This window comes from Patiria miniata, unplaced genomic scaffold (assembly GCF_015706575.1).
Source record: "Patiria miniata isolate m_02_andy unplaced genomic scaffold, ASM1570657v1 HiC_scaffold_3, whole genome shotgun sequence".
In the NCBI taxonomy this organism is placed as follows: Eukaryota; Metazoa; Echinodermata; class Asteroidea; order Valvatida; family Asterinidae; genus Patiria; species Patiria miniata.
The window spans coordinates 29,866,726-29,890,757 of NW_024037069.1; the positions used below are offsets into that span (position 1 = coordinate 29,866,726).

The window sequence follows — 24,032 nt, forward strand, 5'->3', positions numbered from 1 at the left end:
TCCAAAGAGTGGTCGGGTTGTGCCCGACCACTCAACTAGAGTTTCGCGTTTGTTGAGTTACAAACGCAGAGTGGTCGGGCGGACAGCCTTTTCATTATACACTGCCCAGTTAAGTTAGGAATATATGTTTATGTAAAAAAAAAAGGATCACGAAATTAAATCCCTTCAAGTACAATCAATGTTTCAAAAAGGTATCTTTAACGGTGTGATAAATTTCAGTAAACATTCTATGTGCACAAAAGTTATTTCTGGTTTGATGACGTCATCAGTCAAAAATGGTTAGTGAATACTGCTAAAGTTCGGAGGGGATAATTTTTCATTTTAAAATTAAAATAATGTATGAAAATATGGGAAATATAATTGTTTGTATTAATATCACGTAACTTCCGGTTTGATGACGTATTTATAACACCTAACTTCCGGTTTGATGACGTCACAGCATTAGAGATCCAAAGGTGAACATTGTAATGGATATCATTATTTGGACTTGGGATCAAATGATAGAATTAAATTAAAACTTTGATCTTTTTCAAATTCTCCTTAAAGTAACTTCCGGTCTGATGACGTCATGAATTTGAAACCTTGCCAAGTTATCTGTGGTTAATCAGAGAATGTCAAGGGGCGATTTGGTAAAATTTGGACGGATGGTTTTACAATTAAAGAAGGGAAACTCCATTTTATGTGCCGATAGGGGGCGTCCTTTCGGATGATGACGTCATTACACTGTTTTTTGGGCGTCTTGCATTCCTCACTATACACTTTCATAATATATGTCTGTAGTGAATTGCTTCCGCTTTTGAGTTATATTCAGTTTTTATTGCACTTCCGGTAACACCGGAAGTAAAGGTCAAGCGGTTTTGCATCCGGGAACACGAAATGTTTCTCACGGCATAGTCTACAACCTCACGAAAAAACGAACACGATACTCTATTTAGTTCAAAAGATATAACGCAAACTATTTTGTCAAAGTTTGCCCTTAAATCGCTTGTAATTTGATACCTGATGACGTCATGATGACGTAACAAAATTTATAACATCTTCATAACATGGTACAAGTTCACACAAGGTTTTGTGATCATACCGTGAACCGTTCGGAAGAAATGCTGCTTTGTTTTGATGTCAGGCTAACGTCTTCATTTTGAATTCACCTAACTTTGACCTTCCGATAGACCCGGAAGTAAAGGTCAAGCGAGTTCACGTATACGACAAAAACTGTTTAGCGATTAATGGTCTATCTGATTACAGAATATAAACGTCATTGATTGTTTAGTTCAAGAGTTATAGGTGAAAGTAATTGGTCACTTTTTCAGATAAAATCACTTGTAATTTGACACCTGATGACGTAATCATGACGTCAGAGTAATATGCACCACTTCGGATGAGGGTCGATATATATTTGACCTTTATCTGAAAAAGTTACCAATTACTTTCACCTATAACTCTTGAACTCAATAATCAATGATGGTGGTATTCTGTAATCAGACAGACCATTAACTGCTAAACATTTTGTGTTGGTACGTAAACTCGCTTGACCTTTACTTCGGGGTCTACCGGAAGGTCAAAGTTAAATGAATTCAAAATGAAGACGTCAGCCTGACATCAAAACAAAGCAGCATTTCTTCCGAGCGGTTCACGGTATGATCACAAAACCTTGTGTGAACTTGTACCACGTTACGAAGATGTTATAAATTTTGTTACGTTATCATGACGTCATCGGGTATCAAATTACAAGCGATTTAGAGGGCAAACTTTGACAAAATAGTTTGCGTTATATCTTTTGAACTAAATAGAGTATCGTGTTCGTTTTTCCGTGAGGTTGTAGACCATGCCGTGACTAACAGTTCTGGTCCCCGGACACAAATCCGCTTGACCTTTACTTCCGGTGTTACTGGAAGTGCAATAAAAACCGAATATAACTCAAATGTGGAAGCATTTTACTACAGGCAAATATATTATGCAAGTGTTTAGTGAGAAATGCTAGACACAAAAACAGTGTGATGACGTCATCATCCAAAAGGGCGCCCCCTAGTGGCACATAAAATAGTGTTTGTTTTCTTTATTTTGAAAACCATCCGTTCAAATTTTACCAAATCGCCCCTTAATATTTGTTGGTTAACCACAGATAACTTGGCAAGATTTCGAATTCATGACGTCATCAGACCGGAAGTTACTTCTGTGAGAATTTGAAAACGATAATATTTTAAATTTAAAATTCTATCATTTGATCCATGTCGTATATCTTCGAAGCCCAAATAACGATATACATTACAATGTTCACCTTTTGCGTCCAAATACTGTGACGTTATTTAACTTCACAATGAACTTTTTATCCACTCCGAACTAAATGAGTAGTCACTTCCCGTGAACATATACCATGGTACAAAAATGTTATTAATTTTGTTACGTCATCATGACGTCATCAAGTATCAAATGACAAGCAATTTAAGGGCAAATTTTGACAAAATAGTTTGTGCTATATCTTTTGAACCAAATAGAGTATCGTGTTCGTTTTTTCGTGATGTTGTAGACTATGCCGTGAGAAACATTTCTTGATCCCGGAAACAAAAACGCTTGACCTTCACTTCCGGTGTTACCGGAAGTGCAATAAAAACGGCATATAACTCAAAAGCGGGAGCATTTTACTACACACATATAAATTATGAAAGTGTTAATTGAAGAGTGTTAGACACACAAAAAACAACAGTGTGATGACGTCATCATTCGAAAGGGCGCCCTCTAGCGGCACATAAAATAGTGTTTGGGTTTTTTTTAATTTGAAAACGATCGGTTCAAATATTTCCAAATCGCCCCTTGATATTCTTTGATTAGCCACAGATAATTTGGCAAGGTTCCAAATTCTTGACGTCATCGGACCGGAAGTTACTTATACGAGAATTTGAAAATATTAATATAATATTTTAGATTTAATTCTATCATTTGATTCATGTCGTATATCTTCGTAGCCCATTTAACGATATCCCTTATAATGTTCACGTTTTGCTTCCAAATACTGTGACGTCATCTAACCGGAAGTTAAGTGTTATGAATACATACAGTTATATTTTCCATATTTCCATACGTTATTTAACTTCACAACGAACATTTATCCACTGCGAACTAAATCGGTATCCACTTCCCGTTTTTGAAGCCATCAAGCCGGAAAAAAACTTGTATGAGTGCAGAAAATGTTTACTAAAATTTATCACACCGTTAAATATGCATTTTTTGAAACAAAATAATTGATTGTACTGGAAAGGATTTACTTCGTGATCCTTTGTTCTTACATAAACATATTCATACTCAATTCGGCAGTGTTTAATGAACAAATTGCCTGCCCGACCACTCTGCGTTTGTAACAACAAACGCGAACCTCTAGTTTTATTTTAATCTTTATTCTTTGTTTTTTTGTCAGATGTTCACTCAATTTCAGTTAGCAGCTTGGATTTTAAAAAAAAATATAAAAAATAATTGGATGACTTTAAATGTTTCCCATTTTCCAAAATTGTTAAGATCAGTACTATTAATCAACTAAATATTGTGAACATTGTTTTGTAATATCAGTATTGAAGAATGTTTTTCAGTACTATTTCTTTTACTATTGAGCATTTAATTTAATAACGCCAAAAGACAGCAACATTGTATTTTTCAAACTTCTGATTTTCGCCTGAACACACTGCATTCTTAAAAGAATGCTTCGAAGTACTAAACATTTTTATTTTACAGGACATTTAATCTTTCATTGCGAGTAAATAACAAATACAAGAATGTTTTCAAGTACTAATTTGTTTATTGTATACAATATTTAATCTTCCATTGCGAATTAATAACATATTTTAGTTTCAACTATTTTCTTGGGCGTAACGTGCAAGCCATTTGAATTTTTGTTGTCATTTTACAGATTTTAAATTTTAAAACATCCATACACAAGATTTAATACACAGACGAATCCATCTTTTGTCGATACTGTCTGAATCCTACAATTAAAAGTTATGTCCTGCATTGAATTCCAATTTCAGGCTTTGATTTGAATGCACATTACATTATGGGTTCCAGATACAAACACCCTTCACAACATAGTGACCGTTTTAGCCGATTTTCGGCTAACTTTGACAGATTTTTTGTTAAAACACGAGTTTGACAGAAAATTTGACAGAATGGATTTTTTTGGCAGATTTCTGGCAGAATTCTGTAAAAAAGGTTGTTTGACAGAAAAACATAGTAAATTTGAATAAAAAGGTAGATTTTTTACAAAAGCTTCAATCTTTTCAAACAACCCCTTGCATAATGGGACAGGTTGCCTTGTCTATGTGCTGAAGTTCACTGGGAATCGTCGTTACGCAACTTCGTTTTGACTGAAATTTACGCAATTTCATAACACCTTTATATCACTATAGATTGTTTATAATGTAATTTGAACCTTAATTAAGGCAATATTACAACATTTGCATGCGATTTTAAGTGTTTATAATGTATTTCGAGTAATTCATGGGGATTTGGCAGATTTTTGATAAATCTGACACATTTTTGAAGAGCATTTAGCAGAATTTGGCGGTGACCTTACGGTCGCTCTGCTTCACAACCCCATTCAAGATGATAATTTCAATTCTCACAACAGACCTTAAGCCTTGTAGTATCTCTGGAGGGTACCCTCAGTTGTTTGAATTTACCAGCAATTAATGCCCAAAAGGTTTACCCATGCCCCCGATACAAAACCAAAGACCTAATATCAAGCTGCTACCGTTTCAGTCATGTTCCCTAAATCCAATAACAGTACTGAATGATAATGTTTTTGTGCAAAAAGGAACCAGACTATTTTTCCTTCCAGCCTCGCTTTGGTTACGTTGATTTGAAAGGGGGAAAATCAAGATGGCCGCAACATGATATTGTCTATTGCCCTGTAACTCCGCCATAAAGGCACACTGCTTCCTGGAAAGGGCTACATAATGCATTTTAAACGAAATGATGTTATAAGATGGAATTTGTTTTGCGCCGGGGTGATATAAATCAAATTAGGTTTTGCCCTTCACCGACGTCTGCACTAGAAAGCAGGAGGTCGTGGGTTCGAGTCCCACCCGGGTGATTTTTTCCAACTTTCATTCGGGAGGTAACACACCGAGTATACAGTGTTTAAATGTCGGTGAAGGGCAAAAACCAAATTTATAAATGATGTTAATTGTGGAGGAGCATTCAAACGTAGAATATAAACGTCCGCGCAACCATCCTTTTGTGTTATTCCTGCGAGCACAAATTTCAAGCTGTTATGGGTGCTAGTCGTGAATCCCGTCACACATGTTCCACCAGCATGACCAGTGCATCGCATGCTGCGGACGTGCGGAAAAGCAGCGTGTTTATTGGTGCTGTGTGAACTTGGGCGGGCCATCACCGCATTATGGGGAATTTTTTTTTTTATTGTTAGGCAAATTCGAAATGAGTTATGCGGACTTTCTGCTGTCCCCATAGCGTCTTGGGTCCCCATGGTACCATGGGACAACTCGTGGGTAGTCCCCACAACTACGGAACAAGTATGTGTGTACGTGTTCTACATAACCCCCGAGGACCGACACACAAAGGGAGAACAACAGATCCTTTCAGTTGGGTCCTTTGTTGAAAACGGTCCTCTGTCGTACGGTTGTGTGCTTAGTCTATGGGAGAGTGTTATATTACAGGGACAAAGGGAAACACAAAGCATTGTCCTCGAAAGTAAAGTAAAACATGACCGTATGTACATTATGTGTACACATACACGATGTGTACCGTACATTAAATCGTCTGGCATAATGGACACAGAAGCTGGGGGCAACATCCAAGAAAGAGACTTATGCTTCTGGCTGGAAATAGGAATGCGTATGCCACAAAATGTCCGCCGCGTCAGAAGTGAACAACCGGGATTTTTTTTGGTCTTTTCCCAGGAACAGTGCGATATTACATGTAGGTTAGTTTCCTTTCAACCAGACCTTTGAAATAGGATAAGTAAACAATCTTAACCATAACAAATTTTGGCTATTTTAGGACGATGTGCCCCTATAATGCGTAAAATCTATTTCATGAAATGAAGCAACATCTGTTAATATTGAAGACGTTGATCAAATCGACTTTTTACTTTTACAAACTAAGTGCACATAATAACGCCGAGTGACAGCAACATGGAATTTTGCAAATTTCTAAATTTCGGCTGAACACGCTGCATTCTTAATCGTACCAAACTAAAAACATTAACACCCATAGCTTTGCATTTAAAAACAAGTTTTAAAAAGGTTAATTCATCAGCTTTTCATTAATTGTACGGAATTAGGCATGGTATATCACTTTCAACAAATATTAGAAGTGGGCATGTTAAACGTAATATACAACATTTACAAATATCAAAACTACCAAATTATTGCGAAAAAGCTCATTTGACTGTAAGTGAATAACAGTCTCAAGCATTCTTTGAAATCGTGGCATCTGGTGTGCTGTCATTTTCAAGAAAAGTGGAATTTTTGTATCAATTTCAAACGATGGTCGGCCGACCATCGTTGGAAAAAACCTGACATATTTCAAATACTGCCCCAATTTACCATATTTAGATAGTCCACAGTTTGTGTGCAATCGGTTACACATCCGTGAATGAGCGCAAGCCAGCTAGAAGTCGTAAACAACTCCTTATACGGAGACTGGCACGCACATCGCACGTACAGCATGATGTGGCGCAGAACACAGCTGGGCTGGTGTAGTGTGAATTTAGTGTGAGGCAACGCATTTGTGTCCCCCACCAATGGTGCCCCCGGACTCACTCTTTGTAAACAAGTGAAGCAGTACTTGTCTATGGAGTACATCCATGTAAACAAAAATTGGTTTTGTTTGCAGTCTGTCAGAACTTTTCACTTCTGTTCTGGCCTCGTTCGTTTCTTGTCAGCCAGTACAAAGTGGTTTTTGGCCAGCGAGTGCACATTGGCCAGATGATGGGGGAGGGGTAACGCGGTAAGCCCCGCCCTCCCCAATTCCTTGATGCCCTCTAGAACGCTGGAACCCTCAAACTTGACGCGACAATGGAAGGGTTCCTTGTGGAGTGACATGGCCGGGGCAAACTCGAAGCCGCGAAACCTGGTTTCCAACTGGCGGGAAAAGTTGAGAAGAAATAATAAGGGGAAGATTGAAAAATGCTGGCTACGTATATAACTGGACTACCGTATTTTCAGAAACAGTATGACAGTCAAATGGCGGTAAAAGCAGCAGGTGATTTTACGAAACTTCACGCAATGGCGCATCTCCGCTTATGCAACATTTTATTGCGTTATGTCCAAGGTTTCACAGAGCGTAAATTCCCAACTTATATGGCATAACTTGTGCAGCCATTTTAGGTGGCATAAGTTACTGCGTATGGACTGAAAATGGACTATTTTGCTGACTAATCATAATCTTCATCAGGCCTGGCACTGCCATGTTTAGGTTGATACAAGAAATTCACAGGTTTGGGCTGTTTGTTTCTGAAGTAAGTGAAATACAAGCACAATTCTACCTATGACAGAAATCAAGAGTTGCCGTAGCATTCCAAAGAAAGTCGGACAAATCCATTTTCCAAATAACGGAGGTGATTTCAATACTCAGATTGTACACAAACAGCCGGTGTAAAAGCTCTTTTCTAAGTCACGCGTGTACAGTTGCAAGAAAGCTGTTAGATAAAAATGTCAACCGCGTGGACGAGGCAATCAATTTGGCAGCAAAGAAACTGGAAGAATTGTTACATCCTGGCGCCACTTTGCACATCATATATTATCTCAATGAAAGTCAGTCACTGCAAAAATGTTGAAAAGACATGAATTTGGGACAGAGAAGCATTTCAAATTTTGTAAGAAAATACTTCAAAAATGCACTCAACTCTCCACAGACTCTGTACACAACCACAGAAGTGGCGTCAAGATACTATATTCCTTCCAAGAAACTGGGCTTTGGAAGGTAAAAGTCAGTGATCTTCATCAATTTGGACGTAGCCGGCCATGATTGGACCGAACAGGTCAACCGGTTAGCGCCTAGTGCCATCGATAGCACGTTTGCGATACGTTGCCTGACTAACAGTTGTCAGAAGAGCTCTTTTGTTTAGACCAAAGTGCATATTTTGCATATGAAGTCACGCCCTATTGCGTGTGGTCTGTTGACTAAGTGGTTTGCACGTGACTGGGAACATGCATGCTGCTGCACGGTACAAAGGCTGTACCATCTACCGCGAGTTCCCCGCTAAGAGAGTCTGGCACCAAGACTATGGTACATCATGTTGCTCAGGACAAAGCCTTAAGCCCGGTGTATACTCGGCACGAAAGCGAACGCGAATTTGTGACGTTGTGGCAAGTATTCGCGCTGCGAATTCGTATAAGTTGAACATATTTCAACTCGGGCGAATTTTGCAGCGAATGTTTCATGACGTCAAATTCGCTTCGCATTCGCATTCGCGTGAAGTATGAACTGGGCTTTACCTTGTATTCTATCTTTTGCAGCTTAGGCTGCCTGTTGGATCCGAAGGCATGGAGGATCTGCTGCTCACGATGGTCCTTGTCCTTCTGATTCTCAAAGACAACATCTGTATCTGGCACATCTGACGAAGCTGTTGGAGCACATGCAAAATTGAATAAAAAAATACAATGTATTAATAAAAACAAGTTTTAAATGAAAACATGACGTTTGTTTAATCCTCAGTTTCCAGGCTTGAGTGACTTCATCATTTTTCGAATCAATTCTTAGGGGGTGGGACGTCAGCCTTACGTAGGCATGCTTCTTTAGACTGTTCTGACAGTGAACTACGAATTATGTCACATCTACAAGACAAGCCTAGGCAAAATAAGAGAATACTATAAGACTATAAGAGAATACTATCAGTGCGACAGTTCTGGATCACTTTTTATTCAAACCGCTGTACATTGCCCATGTTCAGAGTTTCCGTGTCCAAGTGACATCATTTCCTAGTAAAATTCCTCCTCTTCAAGTTAAAACCAAATATGTTCACACAGACTCAACTTAAAAAGAGAAATAAATCATGGCTTTTGTGCAGGACTGAACCCGACAGTTAAGGATCACTTTTGAAAGTTCCAGATCACGCACTCTGCACTAGTAGATGTACAAATTTATCATTCACAGCACGGTCAGCGCGCATGTCCTGTGTCACACATTCATCGTCTAAACTGCACACAAAACTGCATCGTGTGCATGGGTACTCCGCAACTGTCGCACGCGGGGATAAAAATCTTTCGCCGAATATGGCAATACATTTAATTCAAATGCCAAAATCATTATTACTCTGTGATACTTGAGATTATTTCCTTACAAGAAAACCTAATACAGTGAAGAAAAAAAACGATAAATGTTGGCCCGTTCTACAGGAAACCAGAATTTTGCCTTTACGCACTTCCTTTCACAGCCCAGTTACAAAACACGCGGATATTTCGCTGAACAGGATCGTGGGTAACGTTTGAGCGATTTCCAAAATTGCAAAATAATAGACCTTCACATTGGGTGGCAAAACATCTTGAAAAGAAACTTGGTTACAATTGAGTTAAAGGGAATATACAACATTTGCAAACATCGAAAAATAAAACTACCAAGTTTTTACGAAATACCTTACTAGGATGTTGGTAAATGACAGTCTCAAGCATCTTGTAAAATTATGGCACCTGGTGTGAAGTCATTTTCAAGAAAATGGTATTTTTGTAAACATTTCCAACGGTGGTCGGCCGACCAGCGTTGGAAAAACCTAACTATTTTTCAACTACTGCTCCAAATTTACCATTTTTCAGTCCAATTTTGTTTGCTAAATTGGTTACATGTTCATGAACGGGTGCAGGCTAGCTAGACTGGTTCCCTTGCCTTACAATTGTCCATCATCTATAAATTGATCCATTTTATCTTTTGTGGAGTCAGGGAACCAGACTACTTAAATTGTTTTGTTTTTCTTGGTTTTTCCAACCTTTTCGAACACAAAACTTAAAAAATGTCAGTGTAACAATATTTGATCTATTATACTAACCTCTCAAATAGTTCATTTCTGAAAATTACAGCAAAAGCCAATGATGTACATTCCCTTTAATTTTTATTTAATCAAGTGATCCGGAACTGTCGATGATCCGGAACTGTCGATGATCCGGAACCGTCGCACTGACTCTACGTACCTTTTCTCTTTCTGGACGGCCCCTTGGACAGTGGATTGGAGTCCACCTGACCCAGCCTGAACTGTGAGAACCAGCCCTGGCTGTTGCTATGCAACGCCAACGCAGCCAGGGAGTCCAGGTCGCGACCCGTCAGCTGGATCTCACGGATCTCACTGCAGTGAAGGCTGTTTAGTAATGCCTGCACGAAAAACAAGACATTAAACTTAAAGATTTCGGTAAAATTTCAGTTTTTAGATCTTTTACAAACCTCATTTCCTTTATCACAGAAGATGCACATGTCTTATGTACATCTTATGTGGCAGCCATGATTTGGGCCTTGTCTATACATTTTTCAAGCATCAAATTTTGAGCAAACTGTCAATTACAGAGGGTTGCCACGTAAAATATACATTATTGTACCTCTGTCTTGAATACTGTATTTTCATACATGACTTTGTACGTATGCGGCATGTACGGTGTGAAATGCTTGTACCCACGCTATTTTCACCATGTTTCACACATGAGTGGGAGCAGCAAACTAGCAGACGATCAGCTGTTTCGAGCACGCGACACGCATGTGAGTTGCCGTTAGATTGTCATGATTGTTGTGTTTACTGCTGTTTGTTTTCGTGATTTTTACATCAAAATCCAAAGAATCCAAGACAGAGGTATAACAACACAATTGTTGACTGCTGTGATGTGGGATATGACGTTTTGAAGGCCCTCTGGTGCTATACGCCCTCGGGCGCTATGAGCCCCTCGGGTGCTATGCACCCCTCGGGTGCTATGAGCCCCTCGGGTGTTCAAAACGTCATATCCCACATCACAGCAGTAAACAATTGTTGATTATATGTGGCAATTCACTATGAGATATCAGGTCCCATGCTAGCTTGAGAATATACACACAGCGAACCCAGGGCACTTTTATTTGAAGAATTGTTTTGAAACGTGAGTGACTGGATTGATGACTAGCGCTCCAACAGCTCCATATTTGAGGACCAAAATTTTGTATCCCGAAATTCCTCTGCAGGATTATTTTGCACGAAAATTGCAAATTTTCAAGATATGAACTCTGCAAAAAAGTCGTTACAGAGGGAAAGTTGGGGGAGGCCACTAAGGAGGGATTTCGAACGCAATGCGGACGGCACTGATGCTCATGCAAAGATGCTGTGGGTTTGTGCGCATTTAGAATAAATTAAAATGAGTTCTGCGTACTTCGTGCAATAAGTCCCTCCCACTGTGGGTCTTGAAAGTGGTTAAAAAAATGCCATCAACTGTTTGCAGAACGAGTCCACAGTTATGTTAATGTTATGCGAATTCTGCTCCACAGATGTTTTTCAAATTACTTTCTTTGCAGTTTGCTCATGGTAACATTTAAACATATTGTGAGCTTCAGGAGTATGAATATTCATAATCCTTTCACCACTTTGCGCCAAGATTATTTATGCCGAAAATTTCAATTTTTCTCAAAAGGCAAAATTTTCCAGGCAACTTCTGATATACAGCCAAACGCCACAAATACTGATTCCCAAGAGTCATTTCAACGGCATTTGTACAATATTTCTTGCCGAATAATGTTTCAATACTCTGTGGTGTGCACTGGAGCATAAATTGTAGAATTCAAGATCAACACACGGTCCGACTCCACAGACTTCACAAACTGTGCGTGTGTGTACAAAAGACACAAGGGATTAGTGTGTTTAGACGTCACCCGGAGGCGAGTCGAGGCAATCTTGACATCTTAACCCGTCAACCGTGCCTGTGTATAAAAACAGCCAGTGCGTGTTATCACTTCCTCCGACGCAAACTGGTTGAAAGGAAACTTCCCGAAGAATGGAGCAACACTAGAAATAATAATTATAATAACAGGTTCTTATATAGCGCTTTTTAACTAAGATCAAAGCACTTTACATTATTATTACCCCTAATCATTTTAGCCAATTAAACATTCAATATACCATCTCAGCTCCCTGGGGAGTATACAGCTCGATGCTGCCTGTTAGGCGCAAGGAAGCTAATTCAATCACAATAACCATCTCTGCCCTCACAGGTACCCATTTACTCCTGGGTGGAGAGAAGCAAGGAGTGACAAAGTGCCTTGCTCAAGTGCACACGCACCATGACCCCGCCAGGACTCGAACCCACGACCTGCAGCTTTACCCACAGACCACGAATCAGTGCCCTTAACTACGAGGCCACAGCACTCCACACCAACAAATTTTTTTTGGGGGGGCAGTATCAATGCCTCAAATTGCAAACAAACAATGGTGGAGTCTTTGAGTCAAGCCCCATAAACCAACAGTCATGACCTCTCCTTGCCCTTACCTGCATGACAAAGTCTTTATGGGACACTTTGATGCTGGACATGATGAGGTACTGGGAGTGGGGATGGTGCACCATGTAGACCACATTACCGGGGGACAGTCGCTGGGCTTGGGACCCCTCCTGGATGCCGAGCCGCAGCCACCAGGCGTCGCCGCGCGTCCTCAGACACAGGTCCTGTGGATAAATGTTCAAGTTGTGAAGGGGATCGGAGATGCTTAATCGGAGATGCCCCCCTCAAAATATGGGGACCGGTAGCTAGCTCCCATTCAAAGCCAATGATTGGATCACCTCTGCGTGTGCCCGCACAGTGCGCAGCATGATTGTTTATTTTTTAATCACTATTCAGTTTTGTGCATGGACGACAGTCGAACACATGGTTATAAAAAAATCTGACTCTTTGTCTTACCACAAAAAGTACATAAAATCGCCAGTGTCTCCATGAAGGCAACTTTCCAGCATTTCAACTGCATTGGTTTTAAATACTTAACAGTAATGCTCCTCCCTTCATTGAAATTTGCCAGAGACACTTTCGAATTCAGCAAAAAATCAAAGCTCATCGCTTCCAAAAATGTACATTCGTGATCTATTGCCATTTTGCAATAGGCTGGTTGCGCGCAAACATTACCGTTGTGATTTTGAATTCAGTAGATGAGATTCAGACCTATACACGTCATACATATAATTTGCATAGATTAGGAGGAAAGCCTCCTAATGTTTCAGGATTCACTGCTGGCTACCTGTCCCCATATTTGAAGGACAATGGGACCAGATGAGCTTAAATGGGCCTTATCCAAGAGGAAATGAGGGCGCTTTAACAAAGCTATTTCCTGGATGCAAGGGCTATGTCCGACTTACTTGGCTACGGCTAGAAAATACACACGCACCGATGGAAGCGGCTGCAGCCACTTCTCTTAGACCCGTGTGTTATTTCTAGCCGTAAGGCCAAAAAAAAAGTCTCCGGTTTCTGGTATGGAGCTTGCCCAAAAAGTGGTGCGGCGACGCGGCTTTTTTTTTTTACCTGATTTTTTTGCTTCAAATGTCGGCTGATGACTGCAAATGGTGCCCGACTAAACCAATCCCAACTTGCCTGTACCCAAGGGCAACCCCCTACTTAAGTCAGACACCAAAATCTCATTTCTTACTGAAGTTATCATCCGGAAACCATTTACATTTAACTCACCATGCTGATCTTGACCTTTGACCTTTTGACCCCAAAACCAATCCCAACTTGCCTACTCCCAAGGGTAACCCTCTACCAAAGTTAAACACCAAGATATCATTTCTAACTCAAGTTATCATCCGGAAACCATTTACCTTTAACTCACCACGGTAACCTTGACCTTTGACCTTTTGACCCCAAAACCACTCCCAACTTGCCTTCTCTGAAGGGCAACCCCCTACCGAAGTTAGACATCAAAATCTCATTTCTAACCCAAGTTATCATCTGGAAACCATTTACCTTTAACTCACCATGGTGACCTTGACCTTTGACCTTTTGACCCCAAAACCAATCCCAACTTGCCTACTCCCAAGGGCAACCCTCTACCAAAGCTAGACACCAAAATATCATTTCTAACTCAAGTTATCATCCGGAAACCATTTACCTTTAACTCACCACGGTGACCTTGACCTTTGACCTTTTGACCCCAAAACCAATCCCAACTTGCCTACTCTCAAGGGCAACCCCCTACCAAAGTTAGACATCAAAATCTCATTTCTAACCCAAGTTATCATCCAGAAACCATTTACCTTTAACTCACCATGGTGACCTTGACCTTTGACCTTTTGACCCCAAAACCAATCCCTACTTGCCTACTCCCAAGGGCAACCCACTACCAAAGCTAGACACCAAAATATCATTTCTAACTCAAGTTATCATCTGGAAACCATTTACCTTTAACTCACCACGGTGACCTTGACCTTTGACCTTTTGACCTCAAAACCAATCCCAACTTGCCTACTCCCAAGGGCAACCCCCTACCGAAGTTACAACCCCAAACAACATTTCTAACTCAAGTTATCATCCGGAAACTAAGCTAGCCGGACGAACGGCCCTACGGACGGACGGACGCCCTAGGCGATGACAATACCCCTCGAGCCTCTCTGCTGAGGGGTAAAAACATGTTAAAATTGTGCAGCAGCAGGATTCCAGTCAAACCAGTGAGTTTGGCGGTTTTGAGACATCATCTTTCATTGAAAAAAAAACTTTTTCATTTTGCCGACGCGCATGGCTACGGCGACGCGCGCATACCAGAAACCGGAGACTTTTTTTTTGGCCTAACCAAGTAATTAGTCTTAGTCCAAGACTGGATTCGATGCTCGGAATATTCTGGGTAGCGTTGCCGAAGTTCCCAAGACTATATTTGATTCTTCTTCGTGATAGCAAACTCTACTGCTACTGTACGCCGTATTTTGCTAGAATATTTGTCAGGGCTTCCTCCAAATTTCATTAACCCTCACATACCCGAATCTATCACAATCTACACCCCTGTTTTGGAGGATTTCGGCAGATTCAGGATACCTCCATATTGAAAAAAGTTGGGAGATTTTGATGGATTCTGGACAGTAAGCCTAGCGGTACTGCAGGATTTTGGAATGACAAAATTGGTGGAATTTGGTAGATTCAGGATACTTTCTAGTAAAAGTGCTCAACGGGTTAGGGTTAATATACTGCGTTTTGCTAAATGGTGGTTAGGGCTTCATTAATTAACATGACTAAAGTCTAAACACACACAAAAAAATATCAATTCAAGTGGCAAATGTATACAAGCACAACACAGGGCACCTAACAGCTTTTGTTAAAAAAATTTCAATTTTTGGAAAGCCACTTACATTTTTAAAATAAAATGAAAGCTGTTTTCCAAGTCGTTCTCGGAAGGCGTCAGGTGAGGTCACAACGTGCTTCTCATTTTGTTCTGAAATAAACAGAATCCAGTTAAAATATTGATAAATATTTGTGATAAAATTTAATTTTCTGTACTATTTGATTCCCTAGTGGGGAGGGCAGTGTTTTTTTCAGGGCTTGTCACAAAAGTTCAGTTTTTGTTAATATTTTAATGGGTTTAGGACTACATGTTTGGCCTCTGTGCTTGAACTCAGAATGACCTTTTGGGATCACTCACAAACTGTACATGTATGTGGTCAACTCTCCATCATTTGTGACCTGTTCTGTCAAAAGCAGACGCTTCTGGGCAGAGGTTGAAATTGAGATAGGGCCAAAAAATGCTGTGAGGGTGATTTTTTTGGATTTCTAATTCTTGCATATTTGTAATCCTGAACATTTCTAAAATATAATATAAAAGTTTGAAACCCTGATTTGAAATCTAAGTGTAGTATTTTTGATGATTTGTTAAGGTATATCAGTGTCACTTGAAACAGGTCTTAAAATAGACCCCAAACTTTCACTGCCATTTTCTCCATTTTCTACTTTTTGACACGATGAACTTCAAAATAGCATACATTTGCCCATGGAATGTCCGGTTTCAAAAATAAAACCACCTATTAAAAGCAAAATATACATATTTTAACAATAAGCAAAAATCTAATTTTGGACCTTATGCCCAGAGAAGTCTGATTTTGACAGAACAGGTCACATTTGTTTATGCATGAATAATTTGTGGACTGAATTTCCACTAACGCAATGTAGCTGTTGTGCCCATTCTTGAAAATCACGCATTCTCGAGAATGGGCATGCACATTCTCGAGAATGGGCGCGCATTCTTAAGAATGAGCGCCCAGTCTTAAGAACGAGCACGCGTTCTTAAGAATGGGCGCTCATTCTTAAGATTGGGTGGGAATATCACGTGAACAATTTATGAATTTTGCCCAATCTTAACAAACATTGCACGACATAATTATGTTAAATGAATTGTAAAGCGGTTAAAAGGGAAACAATTCATATAAAGAGGAAAGAAAATGTGCTATGCTTCTGTACTCGTATAACTACGATAATTTGAATCAAATTAAACCTGTTATTATTGCTTTTTTCTACCCACTATGGGAAGTTTTGTAATAACGGAGGACTGGGAACTAGTCTGGGAAGTGCTTTGTTTAGGCTAGACAAGTTACAAGTCCCTGCATGTATCATATGCGTGCCACGAAAAAAAAAACGATGTCCAGAAGCTGCCAAAATTGCTCTTTTGACTAGATAGAATCCAGCTCTGCGACGTTATGGTGGGATGTGAACAATAAATTGGTGGCAATTTAAATGGGAAATAGCATTAGCACTATATGGGATGTCGCAGTATTCATTCTCATTCTTCACATTCTTCATTCTTACGCCCCCCCCCCCCCCCCCCCCCCGCTTTTATTATCCCAAAAATCAGAATTCTTTGCACTAGTATTATTATGTCTTTTATATTTTCCCGGTCCCCCCCCCCATATCAATACGCCTTTACTTATCATATCCACTCTACTTTTCAGCGCCTTGCGTTGCAACAGTATAATTATTGAGAATCAGTGAATGAGGATGCAGCTAGACTTGCCAAGCGCAGCCGGTGCTCGGCATCGACAAGACCGTTATCTTGTCGCGCATTCTCAAGAATGTGCGCTCAATCTGGAAGAGTTATTTTTTGCCAAGATTGAGCAAGGATCCAGTTGCACATTCTCAAGAATGTGCATGCCCATTCTCGAGAATGCGTGATTTTCAAGAATGGGCACAACATAGCTGCTGGGAGCATTCATGTTTGTGCACAAGCCTAGATGGAAAGCTTGAAATGTTTGTAATGCTATTTTGTATATATCTGAATTGTTTGATAACATGTTAGCTGGTAAACCTGATTCCTTATTATACTGTGATCAGGGGCATAGCAAGGTCATTTTTATTGGGGGGACAATTTCTTGAAAGGGGCGCTTACACATCCCAAGGACACTTGGGCTCCGTAAAATCAAACAATAGGGGCGGGGGTTCCATCTGTCGATGGGCTTGCTATTCAAAACTGACCATTCATCATGTCAGTGCAACAAGGTCATAACTCCATTCTGCAACAAAGTCGTATCTCGTGCGAATACGCTCCATGCAACAAGGCCATATCCCGACGCCCATTGATTTTGTGTGTACATGTACATCCGGGGTATTTTAAAGTGAGATACGACCTTTTGACATTCTGAAACTCGCGTTTCACGTACGGCCCATTTCAGAAGATACGACCTTGTTGCACAGACACGATGAATTATGCACACTGACAGACAATATATAAATTCGGGCGATTCACAATGCAGTGCGCCACCAAGAGTTTGCCACGGAGAGCTCATTTTTCCCAGTGCACTGTGGGAGATGGTCGACAAATTCGCAGCGCGGGACATTTGAAATTGTTAGTTTTTCTGGCCAGAACGTTTGTAAAAGTATGATTCGAAATATAATGTTTGCCCTTTTCTTTTCTTTTTATCAAGATGGAGTTTTTTGTAAGGCGGCAGAATGCTATGCCCCTATCTATAACAAATTAGCTCAAGTTTTCTACTGACACTCATTCAAATGGGCCATGTTTTGTCAACCGTAAACTTGAAAAATGAATTATCCATGGCAAACTCTTGGTGGCGCACTGCATTGTGAATCGCCCGAATTGGCCAGGGAAGTTCGGAATAGTAACTCTTTGAAAAACAAGAAAGAATTTTTCATTTTACAGTCTAACAATAAATGCAGATTATATGTAATGTTTACCTGGCTGCTTGGTGAGTTGGAAGACACTCCATTTTCTGTTGTTTGGATGATTTTGATGGTCTAAAGAATGATGCAAATCAACGCAAAAAGCAACTATTATATTGTAACCTCAGATCATCATAAATCAATAATAGTTAAGCTATCACAAACCTCATTAGGGTAGTGTGCTACATAGACACATCTACAGATTTGTTTTCAACCAAAGTTAAATGAGAAGTCTTAGAAGGAATTAATAACTGAGCTTGCTATAATAAACAAGCTACAAGTACTATGTACTGATCTCAAGTTTAAACACCAAGCTCTTCAAATTGTGCAAGAATAGTGGTGGGATTTAAGACTTTCGCAAATTCAGTTTAAATTTCAGTTTTCCAGTTTTCTTTTAAGTACATGCATAGCTGCCAACTTTTCAAAATCCCTATTAGTAATCAACCCGCGTGGTCATTTTCAACTGCTCGTTTTATCAAAAGCTTTACCAACATCGAGTACAGATACATGGTTTACATGTACACATACATGTGCATACCCTTCTTGTTGTGAATAATAATGTACTGGAGGCCAAAAGATAATTTTAAAAAATAATTAAAAAAAAATTTAAAAAAATATATATATATATATTTTTTTTAATTTATTTTGTTTCAATGTCTGTATTTGTTTGTTGACGTCAAATAAATATTAACAATAATAACATGTGCGCATATTTTTTGAGATGCATGTTATCGATGTGGAGTTTCGAGTTCGTATCAATGTTTACACACGTTGATTTAGGGCCACCGTATGCAATAGAAATATCCCGTCAACATACCTTGCAAACGCATGCTGATTTATCTTTTCTGGACGTTGTGACAAACTCAAACTCTATTACCAATTATTCCAACCATAATCCTATTAAATTCCATGATTAAAATCTCGCACTGATAGACTCATCCCAGCAAAAAGCGACCAAATGTGCTCACGATCGTCACTGAAAAGTACTCACAATTCACATACAGTACACACAACCACACATCCACGAGATGCAGCACGCAACTGACACACCATTGACAAATAGTTTTAGTCTGGTCCTCAAGTACTCCACTGCGCACACTGCATTGATGTCTATCAGGTGCTTGACTGCATTCTTATTAGACTTGTCACCAGTCCATCCATTATCGCGACATTTCGCCAGAAGTTTTCGGTCAAAAACGATACTTTACAAGTATTTTTTTTTTTCGTTAGGTAGAAAATGGGAAATTCGTAATGTTTTAGTGGCATATCGTATTTTCGTAATTTAACAAACAATTCGTAATAATTACGAAAAATTCGTAACAGTTGGCAGCTATGTACATGTATTCGAAATCAACTTTAAAAAATAAATTAAGCATTCCAATTTTTTTTGACACAGGTTCAACTGCAACATCCCCCAATTGGCTCCATGGTCTCTAAGACTGATTGTCACTGCATTCACTTGCTAGTGGTCTTCTTGGTTCATGATTAGCCTGCCCATTCAACGTAATATCAGACATCCCACCCATTTCTTCAACGTTACAGCTCCGGAGCTCCAGAGTGTTGTTGTAAAGGCCCAGTGGTCATTCAATCCTGCAAACTACATGTATACCCAATTATTGGGAGGGCATTGCATGCAGCACCTCACTCGTCACTTTTTGTTGGCATGACTGTGAGCTGAATGGAGGCTTCTGGTAAAATCAGATTACCGTTATTCGGTTTGAAATTTTTTTCTCTGATTCTCCCACCACTTTGCAAGAAGTCACTCACACACAAGTGACTCAATTCATACACACAAATTAATATGCATGTACAACTGTAAGGTTGTTTTGAAATGACGTAAAAAATAAATCAATAATTAAGTAAATAAATAAATGTACGTACAGATGAGGTCAAGTTGAGCAACATCCAGGGTTGTGAGATGCTTGATCTGTGGAGAAGGCCAAAGAAAAAAAAAAGTTTATAGCAATCTAAGACCGGAATTGCTCAATATACGTGTAGGAGTGTTAATATTGGAAGTCATAAGGAGGAAACAATTTTGGAGATTTTGAAATGACAGGCAACAGCCGTAGTGCGCTTTACCAAAGTTGATGCACGCTCAGTAGATGATTAAAGCTCTTGTCTGGTTCCCTGATCCCATTGGCCTTTTGACTATAGGGTGGCCAGGAAACAGTCTGGTAAATATCAGAGATGCCATGCTTTTTCAAAACCATCGAAATTCTTTGCCGATTTACCATGATTTTTGGATAACTAGACCTCTGAAGGTACCGAATTTTACGATTTTGTGCTATTTAGCAGTCATACTATAGCTGGGTTGATTTGCTGCTGACAAAATAATTTCAATCTTTAATGGTAGTGTATATTTTGCCGGAGGTAACGCCGGCAAACTAACGTTTACTAAAGGTTTGCCGGCGGCAATCCATATCAACAGAGGGCGCTGTACTCTTTAAGATAGGGCTGAATTATAACATGTATTAAATTCCCACCAAAGTTGTGTAGCACAGTCGGTGCAGTGGTTAAGCAATAGCTCTAGTGAGTGGGATGTCCCGAATTCGAATCCTGACCCCCGCCACAATTTTAATTTTTTTTTTTTCCAATCCCCAAATAAATAAGAATATTCTTCTTTTATTATTTTAATATGTCTCAAACATTTTATTGCAGAGTATTACTTTTTCTTTTTCAGATTTGTGGCTCTGGAGGATTTTTTTTAAAGGGAAATAAAGTCCGAAATTATAAAATGGTCTGATTCCCATCTTGTTAATACAAAAATACAACGATAATATTGGCATGGAGCCAGACTAAAATTTGTCACCGGAAAATGTTTAAGTACAAAAAAACAGTAACTGCGCATGTTCAGTGCATATCCGGCAAACTAACGTTTACTGAAGGTTTGCCGTCTCCGGCAAAATATCCACTGCCATCTTTAATTGATTTTCGGCTCCCCTACTATACTACTAGTACTAGCAATGGGACGGGACCATCCGCGCACAGGCCGTATATGGCTCTGTGACTGAATATACGGAGGTCGTCCAGTATTTCAGTCACCAGCTGGAGAGTGGAGTTACTCAACTGCTCAAGCATTGTCAACATGGTCAAGGTTAGCCCCATAAATGTGGCCTATTTACTGGACTGCCTCCGTAAACATAGGCCACACATCCACATGTACAAAAATCGTGTCGACGGAGCCAAATTTTGATTTTCACATTTAGGCTTAGTTTGTAGGGTTTTTTTGCTTTAGAAGCATACTCACCCTCTTTATAGGCTAATCAGAAAGTGCTGCCTTTTTCAGATGTATATTTTTCGTGAAATCTCCAGATTCATTTTTACACGTTTGCGTATCAAAATTTCAACATGAAATTTCACAAAAATTAGACATCTGAAAAAGGCAGCACTTTCTGATTAGCCTGTAAAGAGGGTGAGTATGCTTCTAAAGCAAAAAAAACCTACAAACTAAGCCTAAATGTGAAAATCAAAATTTGGCTCCGTCGACACGATTTTTGTACATGTGGATGTGTGGCCTATGTTTACGGAGGCAGTCCAGTAAATAGGCCACATTTATGGGGCTAGGTCAAGGTAAGTTTTTAACAGAACTCGTAAAAAAAATACAGAGGTGTTCTATCGGATTACCATTCTTTCCAAAGTCACTGCGCATGTTCATTGCCGTGCCGATAAAAGAGCGAAAACAATCGGGGACCGGTTCACGGTCATCACGAAACTTACGTTGCTAAGTTGTACTATCCGTTCAACGAGAGCTTTGCGGGTGCTTTTCTCTGCAACAACCGTCTCCACTTCCTTCAAACAACCAGATGGAATCGAACCCCACTCCCTCAAATGTTTGACAAATTCGTCCCTCTTGAACCTTCCAAGTACCTTTCGAAGTCTGATCTCAACGTTAGTGTTGATCATTGTGGAAATAAAAAGGTAGAAATCTCGTAAAACTTTCGATCGAACGTCAACGACTAACGTAAAATCTGTTCAACTTCTGTTGAGAATCGCGCCGAGACGAGTTAGTCAGGCTCTCAAATAATTTACCTGCTGTTAATCTTTACAGACGTCTGGGTATCTGCCTGTATCGCTGGGTTAAAAGCGCCCTCGCTCAATAGAGGGCTCTCGAACGCTAGACCGCTAGTTGCGCTCATGATTGTTGACGCCGTTGTGACAGGTAATTCTGTCCCCCTGGTAAATGTGTCCCCCCGGACACATTTACCGGCTCGTGACCCGGTAAATGTGTCCGGGGGGACACTTTTACCTAGGTAGATTTGTCCCCCTCCAGGTAAAATTGTCCCCCTGCCCAACGGTGAAAGTGTCCCCCTGGTAAATGTGTCCCTATGCAGCAGTGGCGTAGCCAGGAATTTTTCAGTGGGGGGGGGGGGGGGGGGGGGGGGGGGGGGGGGGGGGGGGGGGGGGGGGGGCTGGAACATTTCATGGGGGGGGGTCATGTAGGGGCGTCAATCGCTTCTCAAAAGTGGGGGGGGGGATATACCTTGATCAGAACAGATGCGAGCGCGCAGCGCGAAGCCCTTACGGCGCGGGGGTTCGGGGGCCCGCTTAAGGGCCCGAAAAAATTGGATTCTAGATGTTCTGTGGTGTGATCTGAAGCAATTTCTTACCACTTTCCTCCTTGCTTTAACTAATATTTTCTTAGCAAAAGATAATTATTTGAACATCGTTTTCAAGGTTGGAGTCATTGAATCAGTTATCGGTATTCTGAGCTATAGGCGTGGGGTTCGGGGCCCGCTTAAGGGCCCCGAAAAAAAATGGATTCTCGATGCTCTGTGGTGTGATCTGAGGCAATTTCTTACCACTTTAACCAATAATTATCTTAGCACAAAAGATAATAATTTAAACATAATTTTCGAGGTTTTCTCAGCTAACGGCATAAGAAAAATTTTTGAACATTGTTTTCGAGGTTGGAGTCATTGAATCAGCTACCAGAGTTCTGAGCTATAGGCGTGGGGTTCAGGGCCCACGTAAGGGCCCCGAAAAATTTTGGATTCTAAATGCAATTTCTGACCAATTTAACCAATATTTTCTAAGCAAAAGATACATTGTAGTACACAATTGGGCCCTGTAAATGAGACACGAGTTCAAAAATCTGGGGGGGGGGGGGGGCATTTGATATTGTGTCCCCCACCCTTCAAAAAGTGTGAGGGGGGGGGAGACCATCCCCCTGCCCCCCCCCCCCCAGGATTGACGCCCATGGCGTCATGTAGATCAATGATAATTTTTTTAGAAACTCAAAATCTCAGGGGGGGAACTGGGGGGGGGCGACAAGGTTTCATGGGGGGGGGGCTGTCGCCCCCCCCCCCCCCGTGGCTACGCCACTGATTTTAAGAATTTTAATTGGTCTATTATTATTATTTAGTTATGAATGGAGGAAAAAGTTTGTGCGTGGCCGATTCGCGTGATATCGCTGACTGAAACAGTGTGACCCACGGACCACCTGTCTATAATACGTGTTCCGTGGTGTGAGCGAGCAGTGCAGTGGGTGTTAATACGCATTTTACATTATCATTATGCGCTATGTCACGCCGGTTGTCAGCTTACTGGTCCGCGGTCGCCGGTCGAAGGGTCGTTTCTCAGTGGTCATCATGTGGATCATTCGCGACTATTTAGATTTAGATCAATGATAATTTTTTTAGAAACTCAAAATCTCAGTGGGGGAGCAAGATATGTGGCAGTGATTATCACATGTGTACATATGCGTCTCCCTCTACAATGGAAATTCATCCAATAGGAAATGTCGTTACGCCCCCCCCCCCCCCCCAATAAAAAATTCCTGGCAACGCCACTGAATACAAGTTATATTAAAATGAATTTTCGTACACTCATTTGTCACGATGCGTTTGACATCAAAAGATTTCATTTCATAATAAAAACGTCAAATTATCAAGCTATTATGACCGTAACAATACAGGATTTTAATTGCAACAAATACACTACTAATGTAA

At 40.3% G+C, this 24,032-nt stretch overlaps 1 protein-coding gene across 1 annotated transcript; it reads right to left on the minus strand.

Moving 5' to 3' along the window:
- Nucleotides 1-6,535: 6,535 nt before the first annotated feature.
- Nucleotides 6,536-22,107, minus strand: LOC119738652 (centromere protein N-A-like). Its single transcript, XM_038213565.1, has 8 exons — nucleotides 21,802-22,107; nucleotides 19,966-20,011; nucleotides 18,100-18,159; nucleotides 15,273-15,355; nucleotides 12,441-12,614; nucleotides 10,137-10,314; nucleotides 8,451-8,578; nucleotides 6,536-7,094 (listed from the first exon to the last, which is right to left on the minus strand). Exons 1-8 carry the CDS (start codon nucleotides 21,985-21,987, stop codon nucleotides 6,861-6,863), a joined length of 1,089 nt encoding a protein of 362 aa, XP_038069493.1. The 5' UTR covers nucleotides 21,988-22,107; the 3' UTR covers nucleotides 6,536-6,860.
- Between the last annotated feature and the right edge of the window lie 1,925 nt (nucleotides 22,108-24,032).